Here is a 15,263-nt window from a genome sequence, read left to right as displayed (position 1 = left end):
ACAATTTTTGATCTTCATATCAATGATCAATTGAATTACTATAATATTTTAACTATTAATATATGGGTATACCAATAATTTAATAAATAAAAAATTAAAAATTTTTAAAAAATCATTTTATAAAATTTTTGTTTCTAGAATATACTTGAAAATAATTAATTATATATTAAGAAAAAATTAAAAAAAAAACTTTTATTTATTTTTTTTAATTTAAAAATTAAAAGATAATGTTTATTTGAATGGTGTTGAGAAAAGATAAAGATTAATGACTTAAATATGGAGGAAAATGAAAAATTTTTATATATTTATAGTGACAATCAGTGCGCACATCAGATGTAATGTTATTAACAATATTAAAAAAAAAAATTTAGTTAAGTAGATTATATATATATATATTTTTTTTTGTCAAATATACATATATTTTGTAACATTATATTAAAGTATTGTAAATATAATATAAAACTAAAAGTTTTATTACATTTATTTTATGTATATCTTTTTCTAAATAATAAAGTATTTAGTAATTTTTTAATTGAGAAAAATGATTTTTTTTATAATAAAAAAACAAAATTATATATAATATAAAATATGTTTATATTAAAATGGCATATAAAATAGAAGGGAAAAAAAAATGGTATAGAAACTATAAAATGAATAGAATAATATTTTGTATAGATCTCTATAAAAGAAAGAATAATATAATATGTGATTCAACGAGAAGAGGTTAAAATTGACGTTTTTATGTCTTGTATCTTATTGGTAGAGTTGTTAGTTGACGATATATTATTATTATTATTATATACATCTTTGTGTGTTATAGTTGTTGTTTTAGTGCTATAAACTGATTATGACTTTTATAATAATTATCATTTTATTTCATTTCATTTAAATTAAATAATAAAGATAAATTTTGATATGATGTTGAAAAAAAAGGAAATATAAATAATAAACATATGGTGATCATAGGTTAACGTAAATAATATAATAAAATCAACTAAATATAATTTTATTTCTTTCTTGATACTATCTTTTGATAATATTGAAAAAAAAAGCTTTTTATCAATTTAAATATTATTTTTATAAGCTTCATACAAATGTATAATATATAAAATATTAACAAAAAATAAATGATATAAAAATATATATTGAATGATATAATTTTTTAAAGAATATAAATTAACAAAGAAATATATAATAATTAAGTATATATATTATAATATAAATATAACTTTAAAATATTCAGTTAAAATTTAATAAATATCTACAAATTGATGAGTTATATAATTAAATAATTATCTTTACAAATTTTAAAAGAAATAGTCAACTTTCAATAGTATAAATTTTGTAAGAAATATACATATATATATAACATTAAAGAAATATATTAGAATGCATCAAAAAATAATAGAAAGGACAAATTGATATTATATTTATTATAGGAAAGAAGATAAACAAAATGAAAAAGAAGATCATGATATATATTTATTAATTTCACGACTTAACATTTTCAGTTTTTTTTTTCTTTATTTATTTAAATGTAAAATATTTATAAAAATTTTATATAATGATAATACATAATATATATTGATAAAAAAAAAATAATTGTTTTTAATATAAGATTATTGTTAAAAAAAAATTAATACCATTATCAAAGATTTAAACACCAAGATAAATTTTTTTTTTAAAATAAAATATAATTTACAATTATAACAAAAAAAAAAATTTAAATAAAGAATAAAAGAATATATATGCAGAAAAAAGATTAATAAAATGTAATAAATATGATAATAAAATTGTACACTGACATTTTTAAATAAAGATGCCCTTAATATTCAAACATTTAAATTTGTTTATTCAAAAAGAATTTCAATTAGAAACATTTAAAAGTTCATTTTTTATATATCGTTTCATATGTATTGTAATATTTATTATAGTTCAATTTCATATGATTGTTAATCGTCATAATTATTTATATACCAATAAAAATAATAATGAACAAAATATTTTGGGATATTTAGAAACAAAAAATTATACTGTATATTGGTCATCAAATAATAATAATGATAATGAATTAGATAATTTAACAGAAAATCTTATATATGCAAATTCAAAATTAGGAAAATTATTTCAACAAGAAGTATCATTTCCAAAAATTAAACTAAAATATTTTGATAATAAAAGTATATTAGAAGATGAATTAAATAGTTGTAAAAAAAATTTTTTTGGTTCTTGTTCAAATATTTTATTTGGTCTTTATATTGTATATAATTCAAATGAAAATAAAAAAAATTATACTATTTATCTTTTTGATAAAGAAAAAAAAGAGAATAATTATTTATTAGGAAATATTAAATATTCTACAATGTTAACATTATTACAGGTAAATTTATTAATAATATTATTTATAATAATAGTAATTTTTTTATAAAGAAAAATATGACAAAAAATAATTTTAACAATATACCATATATATTTATTTATGATGTTAGTAAGGCGGAATCAATGTCGTATAATTTTATTGAAAATTCTAGACAATTTTTATATATGAATTATTGTTATCAACTTTTTTCAACAATATTTATAATTGCTTCTGTTAATAATATTGTTAAACAAAGAAATGGAATGTTAAAAAAATACTTACATGACATTGGAGTTTCAAGATTTATATTTTTTGGTTCATGTATCCTTCGTCCATTAATTGAAATGATTATATTTTTTTGTATCTCTGGAAGTATACTTTTAAGTTGGTGGTTACCAGAACTTGTAAGTTAAATTTTTTTTTTACTACTTAATTGTTTATAATTATTTAAAGAATATATCTTTATTTAATTTTACTATATGGAAAATATTATATTCTCTTGGTGCAATGGGATTTGGTGTAATTTTAACTTCATTATGTGATGGAAAAAAAGATATTTTGATAACAATAATTTTTTGGTTAATGTTTATTCATTTAGATATTGGTGAAGTTGTTGGATTGACTTCTTATAATATTTTATCTGTACTGAATATTAATGTTATTGACAACAACTTAGCTCGCCTTCAAACTATTCCATTATATTATGATATGAAAAATAAAACAAAACATTTTCCTTTAGAATTAAATTATAAAAATGAATTTTTTGATACATTTGAATTTCAATTTATTTGGCTTTTTATGAATATGTTTTTTTGTTATGGTTTTGGTATTATTGTTGATAATTTATGGCCAAATGATTCATATAATCAATTTTCATTTTTATATTATATAAGATTATTAAGAAATTATGGTTATGTTAGGCATATACTTGATAAAGATGATTATCATGATTTAAATAAAGCAATTAGAAGTACTGATACAAAAAAGAAAAATACTATTAAAAATGAAGTAACAAATAATAGTAAATATAAAAAAAAAATTATTGTTGGTAAACATATAACTAAAATATATAAAGCAACAGGTGAAACAGCTTTAGAAGATGTTAATTTTATATTTAAATCAAATGAAATTAATGTTATAATTGGTTTTAATGAATCTGGTTTAGGAACACTTATGGAAATATTAGCTGGTGCTTCAAAACCATCAAAAGGTCGAGTGACATATTTTAATAAATCATTAAAAAATTTTGGAAGACATAAAATAGGATATTGTCCACATTATACTGTTACATATACTGGTATGACTGTAGAAATGGCTATAAAAGTTTTTTCAATAATTAAAAATAATGAATATCGAGGATTAAATAATATTAAGAATGAATATTTATTTATGAATTATGATGTTGAATTATTGGTAGAAACTTTAGGATTAACTGATTATATGGATATAAATTGTGAACATTTACCTGAAAAAATACAAATTTATCTTAATTTATGTATGGCATTTGTTGGAAATCCAAGAATTATAATACTTAATGGTATTTTAGATAAATTACCAAGTGAAGATGTTGTTAAAATAATAAGTATTTTAAAAGATATGAAAGAAGTTAAAACAATTATTGTGTCAACACAAGATATGGAAATAGCTGATCAATTAGCTGATCACATTCTTTTAATGAAAAGAGGAAAAGTTGTGGATAGAGGACCATTTGAAGAACTTAAAAAAATTCATTGTTCATATGCTAAATTAGATATACGTTTAAGAAGAAGTTTAATTAGTGATGATGGAAATTTAACAACCCTGTATAATACTATTCACGATTTTGTAAAAACATTTATATCTGAAGTTGTTATTGAAGAGGGTCAATCTTATGGTAATCATCTTGTTTTAAAATTACCACAAGATACAAAATATAATTTTGGTAAATTATTAGATAGTCTTGAAAGTAATGCTGAAACATTAAATATTATTGATTATAATATTAATAGTTTTAGTTTGGAAGATTCATTTTTATTAAGTAATATTGGAGCCACTTTAGAACCTCATTTACAAAAAAATATAGATTTAATAAATAGGATACCTGGTTTTGATGATCGTGTTTCTGGATATACATTATATACAAAACAATTATTTGCTTTAATCAAAAAACGTTTTTCATATATGTTAATTGATATAAAGACAATATTTTTTGTAGTAATTATGACAATTCTTTTGACAACTTCATTATCACAATTTTTTAAAAATTATTCTACAAATGTTTGTTTATTAAATGAAAATAGAACAACATTTAAACAAAATTATATTCCAATGTATGTTTCAAATAAAAAGGAAGAAGATATACTTGATATAAATAATAATATTAAAAAAATTGGTAATTCTTTTATTAAATTAAAAAAAATACCTCAAAATTATAAATTTTGGGAAGAAAAGTTTCCATTAAAAATATCTCCAAATATTTCAAATTATCAAAGTATTATAACAACAAGTTTATGTTTAAATTTTTCATTATCATTTATGGATAGTTTAATAAACTTCCATAGTAAAACAAATAATGATAATATAAAATCAAATGTAATATATTTAAAAAAAAATTTTACTATTAATAAAGAAATAGATAGTAATAGTGCATTAGTGATGAAATTTTTAACAAAAAAATTTGATATTAATTGGAATATATTTATACCAACATCTCAAATAATAATGATGTGTATTGTGACATATTTTTTAACTGCATATCCATTATTAATTGAAAGAATCAAAGGTTTTAAACAACAACAATATTATTCTGGTGTTAGTCCATTTTTATATTGGATAAGTAATTTTATAGCTGATATTATTTTGGGAATTATTATTTTATCATTATTAATTACTTTGTTTGGAGTATTAGATGTAGATTCATCTTTTATACCATTTTTTCAGGCAACATGTATATATTTTTTTATGAATTTACCAGTATTTTATTGTTTAACATTTTTTGGAAAAAATTTTATTGAAAATTGTGGTTTAATTGGAATATTTATTATTACATTTCAAGGATTATTATATATATTTTTTGGAAAAAATATTATTACAAAACAAGATCATGATGAAAAAAATGCAAAATATCTTTGGGAAATGTTAAAAACATATATGAATCCATTTGTCTATCTTTATAACGTAAAATTAGCACAACAATATGGTAATGAAAATGATAAAATTAATGCATCATATTTTATGAATCATGGTTTAGGATTATTTATAGGATTTCTATATATAATATTAATATTTGGAATTTTAATATTAATGGAATGTGGAGTTATAGTATCAATAAGAAATTGGATAGGAAGATTAAAAGTTTTAATAAATAATAATAATAATCCAAGAAATAGGAGAAGAAGGAAAGATTATGAATTTACAAAAACAACTACTACAGAAGGTAGTACTGATTCTAATAGTGCAAATTCAGATGAATCTTGTCATGTATCAACAATTAGACCTGAAGATAAACCAACAATTATTTTGGAAAATGCTAAACCATATTTACGTGATATAAATTTACAAATGAAATTGAATGCTGATGTATTTCCAGGTGAATGTTTTTGTTGGTATATAAAAGATGACAAAGAACGTGAAGGTATTTTTAATTTTATGACAGGAAATATAAAGAAAAAAGAAGGATTTATAACAATAAATGATAAAAATGTAAATAGTCATATGAGAATGGGATATAGTCCATCAAAAAATGTTCTTTTACCATTTTTTACACCATTTGAACATTACAAACTTTTTGCTTTATTATCAGGATTTCGTAAAAGCAAACTTCAAGCTATAAATATGTTAAATTTAACAGGACTTATTCAATATCGTCACAAACAAATACAGTATTGTGATTTAAATCAAAAAAGACGTTTAGTTGTTGGTATTTCAGCATTAACACAATCTGGAGCAATATTTTTAGATTCACCAACTGAATACTTATATAAACAAGGTAGAATTGAAATATGGGAATTAATTAATTCACTACTTATTGAAAAAGATGAAGCAATAATAATAACAACAAATAATTTAGAAGAATGTAATGAATTATCAAGTAGATTTGGTATTATTGAAAATGGTTATATTGATTATAATGGTACATATGTGGGATTAAAAAAAAAGTATTGTGATGGGTATAATTTTAAAATAACTGTTTCTAATCCATCATTAGAAGTTTTAATATGCCTTGATCAAATAATGGTTAGGGAATTTGAAGCTATACCAGCAGATTTAACAAAAATCACTTCACTTATGGAGTGGGATATTCCAAAAATAACAAATGAAGGTAAATTATTATCATGGTCTGATATGTACACATTTGGTGAAAAATTATTTTTACGTTATGGAAAATTAGTTTTGCCAACACAATATTCTGAAAAAAATAGTAGTAAACAAAATTTTAATAAATTTGATTTGTCAACTACTGACACTGCTTCAACTACATCAGAAGAGAGTAGGCTATTAGAAGAAGGATTTCATGACGATGAAGATGATGATGATAAGGCAGATAAAGTTTTGGGATATGGTGGTATACGATCAAATATAACTGTTCCACATATTATAGATTATATAATTACTAACAATAGCCTTGATCAAGTAATATTTAAGATACAAAATAGTAATTTGTAAATATAAATGAAAAAATCATTTTTTACATGTGTTTATATAATTATTTTTTTTACAACGAAGTATATTTAATTTCTAGCCAATAAAAAAATTTATTTTATCATATAAATTTTTTATTTTAGAAAACATTTTTTTGACAAGTACTTAATAAAGTACATGTATCATCTTCTAAACTTTTTCTTCCATAACCATCTTTACAATAACATCCTGGTGGATAACATTTGTTAAATTTGCAAGGATCAACAAAAAAGTAAATAGTATAACATCGTCTTTCATTACATGGTCCACACTCCAAATAAACTTCATTTTCTCGGCATTCTTTTGGAGATGTTGTAACCGGGTTTGATTTAATTGAAATATTTCCAATTAAAAATAAAAGAACAAATAAAAACTATTAAAAATAAATAATTATAAAATATAAAAAAAAAAACTTACACAAAAATTAGTTGATAACATTTTTGATGACAAAAACTAATAAAGTGATATTTTTGTTTATTGGTAAAAGTATTTATATTTATATTTTATCAACTAAATTACGTATTCAGATACCATTTATTTATTTTATACGAAAAAGAAAAACCAAGGACATATAGAATTATTCTATTCGTCATCATACTTTAAATTATTAAAATAATAAATGACAACATTTTACAATATTTATTTATGATTATATTTTTAGTACAAAGTATTTTTTAATGTTTTACAATTGGTAGTATAGTAAAAAAATTAATATAATATGTGTTTGAGAGATCAAAAATAATATTTGCTAAACTTCTAATATCAACAAAATATTTGTCAAATGAGTCAAGTAAAATTTGAACAAATTGTAAAAAAGTAATAATTGTAAAACATTCTTTTTAAAAATACTATATTTTATATTGATTATAATCAAATTATTTTTAAATTAATAAATTTAATAATTAAAAATATATACTATATTGATATATTTAGAAATTATTTGAAAAAATATTTAAATAATCTCAATATATTTCTGGATAAAAAATAAACTTTTTTACAATCAAGTCAAAACATTATAAATTTTAATTGAATTTCTAGAATTTTTGAAGATATTTTTGAAAAATTGTTTTTTAGTAGACAAACATTCTAGAAAAATTTAGAGTCACATTTTTATACTATATGTTCTATCTGCGAAATAAAATATAAGGTAAATTGAATATTTTAAAACTTCTTTATTTTTTTTATTATATCTTAGATTTTCATAAAGATATAGAAAAAACAGTTATTTGCAATTAAGTTATTGTTTAATTTAAAATTAAGTCAACCTCAAAAAAATTTTTATACTACCAACCTATTTTGAGATATAAAAAATGATGACAAAAGATTAAGCGCGAAAAAATGCCAAGTACTATATCTTGAAAACTTTTGAAAATCAAGAAAACTTTTCAACGCAGACTACATCTAAAAAGTTAAAAGGAGTCCAGCGCAACAAATTTCACACTTCTACGAGCTGTGTAACTTGAGTTATGAGTACGTTCTTGAAATCGTTTTCGAAGCAACATTTTTCATCATATCTCAAGTTTGAGAAGTCCTATGAAGATGAGACTAGGTTTAATGTTTTTCTCGTAAAAATCTGATCTAGAATATATCTTTTAATTTAAAAATGCTCAACTGGATCCTGAAAGGCGATTTTTTGCAAAAAATATTCCCCACTTTCGCCTCCAACTTTGAAGGCTCATAACTTCTGAAGTTTTAATTTTTACATATCCTTGATTATATTCAAAATTCATCTCTTCTCAAGGGCTATCAAATGAATATCATATTATACCAAAATTCTAAAAAAAGTTAATTTTTTTAAGTACTGATGACAAGTTAAATTGGAGCTTCTTGAACAATTTTTGAAACTCGCGAAATATTGAAGTTATTTTTACAAAAATTATTCATATTAGAATAACTTTTTAAGAGAAATCGTTTGCTACTAAGCTTATTTTTATATGACGATTTTTAGCTGAAATGCTGAAAAGTCATGAACAATGAATATTTAGAAAAAATTTCCGCCTTTTGTTATAACTTTTTTGAAAATGAAGCTAGAAACAAGCGGATTTCTGGAATCATCTCCGTTTTAGTTTTCATGTAGGGTCCACCTTCAAAATTTTTTTATATCATCAACCATTTTTGAGATATAAAAAATGATGACAAAAGATTAAGCGCGAGAAAATACCAAGCACTATATCTTGAAAACTATTGAAAATCAAAAAAACTTTTCAACGTGGACTACACTTTAAATGTTAAAAGAAGCCCAGCGCAACAAGTTTCATACTTCTACGAGCTCTATAACTCAAGTTATGAGTACGTTCTTGAAAACGTTTTTGAAGTAACGTTTTTCATCATATCTCAAGTTTGAGACGTCCTATGAAGATGGGACTAGGTTCAATGAATTTCCCGTAAAAATCTGATATAGAAAATATACTTTAATTAAAAATTGCTCAACTGGATCATGAAAGGCGATTTTTGGCAAAAAATATTCCCCACTTTCGCCTCCATCTTTGAAGGCTCATAACTTCTGAAGTTTTAATTTTTACATATTCTTGATTATATTCAAAATTCATCCCTTTTCAAGGGCTATCAAATGAATATCATATTATACCAAAATTCTAAAAAAAGTTGATTTTTTTAAATACTGATGACAAGTTAACTTGGAGCTTCTTGGACAATTTTTGAAAATCAGGAAATATTGAAGTTATTTTTAAAGAAATTATTCATATTAGAATAACTTTTTAAAAGAAATCGTTTGCCACTAAGCTTATATTCATATGACAATTTTTAGCCAAGATACTGAAAAGTCATGAACAAAGAATATTTAGAAAAAATTTCCGCCTTTTGTTATATCTTCTTTCAAAATGAAGTTAGAAACAAGCGGTTTTCTGGAATCATCTTCATATTAGTTTTCATTTGGGGTCTACCTTCAAAATTTTTTTATATCACAAACCATTTTTGAGTTATAAAAAATGATGACAAAAGATTAAGCGCGAAAAAATACCAAGCACTATATCTTGAAAACTATTGAAAATCAAAAAAACTTTTCAACGTGGATTACATTTAAAAAGTTGAAAGAAGCTCAGCGCAACAAATTTCATACTTCTAAGAGCTCTATAACTCAAGTTATGAGTACGTTCTTGAAAACATTTCTCAAGCAATATTTCTCATCATATCTCAAGTTTGAGACGTCCTATGAAGATGGGACTAGGTTCAATGAATTTCCCGTAAAAATCTGATATAGAAAATATACTTTAATTAAAAATTGCTCAACTGGATCATGAAAGGCGATTTTTTGCAAAAAATATTCCCCACTTTCGCCTTCAACTTTGAAGGCTCATAACTTCTGAAGTTTTAATTTTTACATATCCTTGATTATATTCAAAATTCATCCCTCCTCAAGGGCTATCTAATGAATACAATATTTTAGACAAATTCTAAAAAAAGTTGTTTTTTTAAGTTCTGATGACAAGTTAAGTTGGAGCTTCTTGGACGATTTTTGAAACTCAGGAAATATTGAAGTTATTTTTACAAAAATTATTCATATTAGAATAACTTTTAAAGAGAAATCGTTTGCCACTAAGCTTATCTTCATATGACAATTTTTAACCAAGTTACTAAAAAGTCATGAACAATAAATATTTAGAAAAAATTTCCGCCTTTGGTTGTAACTTCTTTCAAAATGAAGCTAGAAACAAGCGGTTTTCTGGAATCATCTCCGTTTTAGTTTTCATGTAGGGTCCACCTTCAACACTTTTTTATATCACCAACCATTTTTGAGATATAAAAAATGATGACAAAAGATTAAGCGCGAAAAAATACCAAATACTATATCTTGAAAACTTTTGAAAATCAAAAAAACTTTTCAACGTAGACTACATCTAAAAAGTTGAAAGAAGTCCAGCGCAACAAGTTTCATACTTCTACAAGCTGTGTAACGTTAGTTATGAGTACGTTCTTGAAAACGTTTTTCAAGCAACATTTCTCATCATATCTCAAGTTTGAGACGTCCTATGAAGATGGGACTAGGTTCAATGAATTTCCCGTAAAAATCTGATCTAGGATAAGTATTTAAATATAAAAATTACTAACTGAATCATGAAAGGCGATTTTTTGCAAGAAATATTCCCCATTTTCGCCTCCAACTTTGAAGGCTTATAACTTCTGAAGTTTCAATTTCTATATATCCTTGATTATATTCAAAATTCATCATTTTTCAAGGGCTATCGGATGAATGTAATATAACTTTTAGATTCCAAAAAAAAGTTTTTTTTATACAGGTAAAAAATAAAATTTATAATTAATAACATATAAACTCAAATGATAACTTCATAGTTGCATGTGGTTTTTTAATAACCTTTATAATTAAATTCTACATAAATTAATATTATTTTAAAACATATATAAATGATAACATAAAAAAAATATTTTTTGATAGTATAAAAGTTTTAAAAATATTTTTTAATCAAAGTAAGTATGGTTGTTTTATACAGTCATTGTATTTTTATATATTTGACAATGAATTAAAAATAATTTTGAATAAATAAATATTTTTATATTTAAATTACTAAATATTTTAGTACTAAATAATATAAAAAAATATAATGAATAATAATTTTGATATAATTGTTCTTATCTTTTAATGAAAACAACTAACAAAAAAATATGTCAATTTTAAAAGCTAATAAATTAACAAAAAGTTGTAATATGATAATATTTACAAGGAATTTAAAACTAAGAAATAAAAATAATTTAAAAGATATAAAAGATAAAACAGATCCATATTGGAATGAATTACAACGATTTTATGCTCAGGAAACTGTAACAACAACAAAACGTGGTATAAATGTTCTTAGAAATAAAAAGTTAAATAAAGGAACAGCTTTTACATTATTTGAAAGACAATATCTTGGTATTCATGGTTTATTACCAGCAGCATTTATGAATGTTGATCAACAAGCTTATCGTTTTATGAATGAATTAAGAAGTTTTTCAACTCCAATGTTAAAATATGAAACATTAATGGCACTTTCTGAAAGAAATGAAAAATTATTTTTTAAAGTATTATCTAATAATATTAAAGAATTACTTCCAATTGTTTATACACCAACAGTTGGTGAAGCATGCCTTAATTTTGGAAAATATTTTAAATCACCAAGAGGTTTATATATAACTATTAATGATAATTCAATTAGTAAGATTAATCAAATATTAAGTAATTGGCCAGAAAAAGATATTAAAGCTATTGTTGTAACAGATGGTGAAAGAATTCTTGGATTAGGTGATTTAGGTGCATATGGTATGGGAATTTCTGTTGGTAAAATAACTTTATATACAGCTTTAGCTGGTATTACACCATGTCAATGTCTTCCTGTTCTTATTGATGTTGGAACAGATAATGAAACATTACTTGAAGATCCATTATATGTTGGATTAAGAAAAAAAAGAATACGTGGTGAAGAGTATGATAGATTATTAGATAATTTTATGAAAGCATGTGTAAAAAAATATGGACAACATGTTTTGATACAATTTGAAGATTTTGGTAATAAAAATGCATATCGTTTACTTGATAAATATAAAAAAAAATATACTGTTTTTAATGATGATATTCAAGGAACAGCTTCAATTGTTTTAGCTGGACTTTTAGCAACAGGAAGAATAACAAATAAAAAATTATCAGATCAAAAATTTTTTTTTTTTGGTGCTGGTGGTGCAGCAGTTGGTATTGCTGAAATGTTAGTATCCCATATGGTACATGAAGGAACACCATTTCATATAGCATGTGATAAAATTTTTATGTATGATATTGATGGATTAATAACAAAAAACAGGATACCTCATTTAAATAGGAGATTGATTCATTTTGCTAAAAATTTACCAGATAGTAAAGATTTATATGAAAATATTTGTTTGATAAAACCAAATGTTTTAATTGGAGCAGCAACTGTCAAAGGAGCATTTACACCACAAATAATTAATAAAATGAATGAGATAAATGATAGACCTATTATTTTTGCTTTATCTAATCCAACTAGTAAATCTGAATGTACCAATGAAGATGCTATAAAACTAACTAATGGTAAAGTAATTTTTGGTTCTGGTAGTCCATATAATCCTGTTTTATTTAATGGAAAATATATAAAAACATCACAAGCAAATAATGCTTATATTTTTCCTGGAATTGCATTAGCTGCAACACTTTTTAAAATTAAACATATTAATAAAAAACATTTTCTTTTAGCAGCAAAAGTAAGTTTATTTTTTATTTTATATATTTTAAAATTAATTTTTAAGGAAGTTGCTAATTGTGTATCAGAGGAAAGACTTGAATCTGGTTTAATTTATCCATCAATAGAGGATGTAAAGGAAATTTCAATAAAGATAGCCTTACGTATAGGTGAAGCATGCTATAAAGATTCAACAGCATGCCTTTATCCTGAACCATTAGAGAAAGAATTATTTATTCGTTCAAAAATTTATTCTCCAGAATACGATGATATTATTTATAGAACATATGATTGGCCAAAGGAAGACACACTAAAAGGTTTTAAAATTTCAAAATTAACAAAATAAAATTTTTTTTTACATATTAATAATATCATAACTTTTTTTTTAACTTAATTAAATAAATAAAAATTTATTATAAACATTAATATTAAAATAAGATTTTTAAAAAAGAAAATTTTCTATATAAATTATTACAAAAGATAAATGATAAATAAATGGTAATAAAAATGTTTTATTGAAAATAAATTAACTAATTAAGTATTTAAAACCATATAAACTTTTACCGCCTTTGAATAAAAAGTTCCTTTGACATAATAAAATAAAATATCAAAATAGAAAAGTTAACAGAATCTAATATTTTGAAGAAATATAAAACTCCTACTGTTATATTATTTGTTACAAAATTTATAATTTATATTTTTATTATTCCAAACAATTATTATAATACTTTAAAGACATCTGTTATTACAATTAAAAAGATTAAAAGTTTAAAGATTATTAATTTTTATCAAAAATTTGTCAACAACTTTTACTAAAAATTATATTTTTATTCTAAGGTCAATTTTATTTTTTAAAAAAGGTTTTTTTTTAATATTAGTATTTTAATAATATATAACAAAATATAAATTTTATCAACTAAAAAAATTACTCTATGTTAAAATTACATTATTTATTATTTATACATCTTATTAATCTTCATTAATCTTTTACTTACATGTTTAACAATTTTGAGGTATAATTTATGTTTTTAAACATCTTTTTATTTTATATCTTTTTATTATAATATTTCCAGTGATTATATTACAACATATAGTATATTAACTTAACGATAAATAATTATTTTTTTTCAATTTTTTATTACTTAATATTAATTTTTTAAAAAATATTAATCTTATATTTTTTTTATAGATTATTGATAAAAATTTTAGTAATATTAAGAATACATTTATACCTGTTATTTGTTTATATATAAATAACTAAAAAGTATTTTAGAAAAGTGTCAATAAAGATAAATTTGATTATTAAACAAAAAGTTTTTAATAAGTTTTATTGAATTATAAAGTTATGTTAATCTTATTTCTGTTGATCTTTTATGTAAAGAAATTTATTTTATTTTAATGTTTGTTTGGCAGGATTTTTTATAATTAACATTTTGTTATGTTTTAAACTTCACACATTTTAGGTTATTTCTTCCTTCTTTTGTCGGCAAGAATTTAAGTTTTAGGGAAAAAAGATTTCTTCTGGTGTAGATAGGGGGGTTGTGTTTATTAAGATAAATAAAAGTAACAGGTAAATTATAATATATAAATTTATCCATATATCTATAGAGGTTACAACATTAATAATAAAAAGTCTGTTAAATAAAAATGTAAAGAATAGTTTAAACTTTTATCATCAAAACAATTGTTCTTCTTAATTTATCACATTTTTTTTTATTATCTTTATATAACTATCTAATTTTCCTTTTTATTTATCTTTTAAATTGTAATATTTTGTCTTAAATTATATATCTTAATTATATAAATAGAGACAATTAATTTTTTATATTCACTGTTTAATAATACTTTATTAAAAGTTAATGTATTAATACATTAAATAATTAAAAAGATAAATTGTCCTCAAAAACTTTTTTTTTTGCCATATTATGTCAAAATAAATATATTTATATATTTTAATAGATAATTTATTATTTAAATTCTTTTTTTTTTTTACCGATTTTATAAAATTAAGAAAATTTTAATAGCTTTTATTAAATGAT

General features: G+C 21.5%; 3 protein-coding genes across 3 annotated transcripts; 2 read left to right on the top strand and 1 right to left on the bottom strand.

Moving 5' to 3' along the window:
• Positions 1–1,945: 1,945 nt before the first annotated feature.
• Positions 1,946–7,003, top strand: SRAE_1000287100 (ATP-binding cassette sub-family A member 2; the record flags this gene model as incomplete). Its single annotated transcript, XM_024649998.1, has 3 exons — positions 1,946–2,380; positions 2,431–2,763; positions 2,813–7,003. 3 exons carry the CDS (start codon positions 1,946–1,948, stop codon positions 7,001–7,003), a joined length of 4,959 nt encoding a protein of 1,652 aa, XP_024503819.1.
• Positions 7,004–7,118: 115 nt separating this feature from the next.
• Positions 7,119–7,456, bottom strand: SRAE_1000287000 (Trypsin Inhibitor-like, cysteine rich domain-containing protein; the record flags this gene model as incomplete). Its single annotated transcript, XM_024649997.1, has 2 exons — positions 7,119–7,391; positions 7,436–7,456. The coding sequence occupies 2 exons, from the start codon at positions 7,454–7,456 to the stop codon at positions 7,119–7,121; spliced, it is 294 nt and encodes a 97-aa protein (XP_024503818.1).
• A 4,203-nt stretch (positions 7,457–11,659) lies between these two features.
• On the top strand, positions 11,660–13,570 carry SRAE_1000286900 (NADP-dependent malic enzyme, mitochondrial; the record flags this gene model as incomplete). Its single annotated transcript, XM_024649995.1, has 2 exons — positions 11,660–13,246; positions 13,292–13,570. The coding sequence occupies 2 exons, from the start codon at positions 11,660–11,662 to the stop codon at positions 13,568–13,570; spliced, it is 1,866 nt and encodes a 621-aa protein (XP_024503817.1).
• Positions 13,571–15,263: the final 1,693 nt, after the last annotated feature.

Source organism: Strongyloides ratti (genome assembly GCF_001040885.1).
Source record: "Strongyloides ratti genome assembly S_ratti_ED321, chromosome : 1".
Classification (NCBI taxonomy): Eukaryota; Metazoa; Nematoda; class Chromadorea; order Rhabditida; family Strongyloididae; genus Strongyloides; species Strongyloides ratti.
The sequence above is the reverse complement of the archived record's forward strand: the minus strand, read 5'-3'. Positions and strand labels throughout refer to the sequence as shown.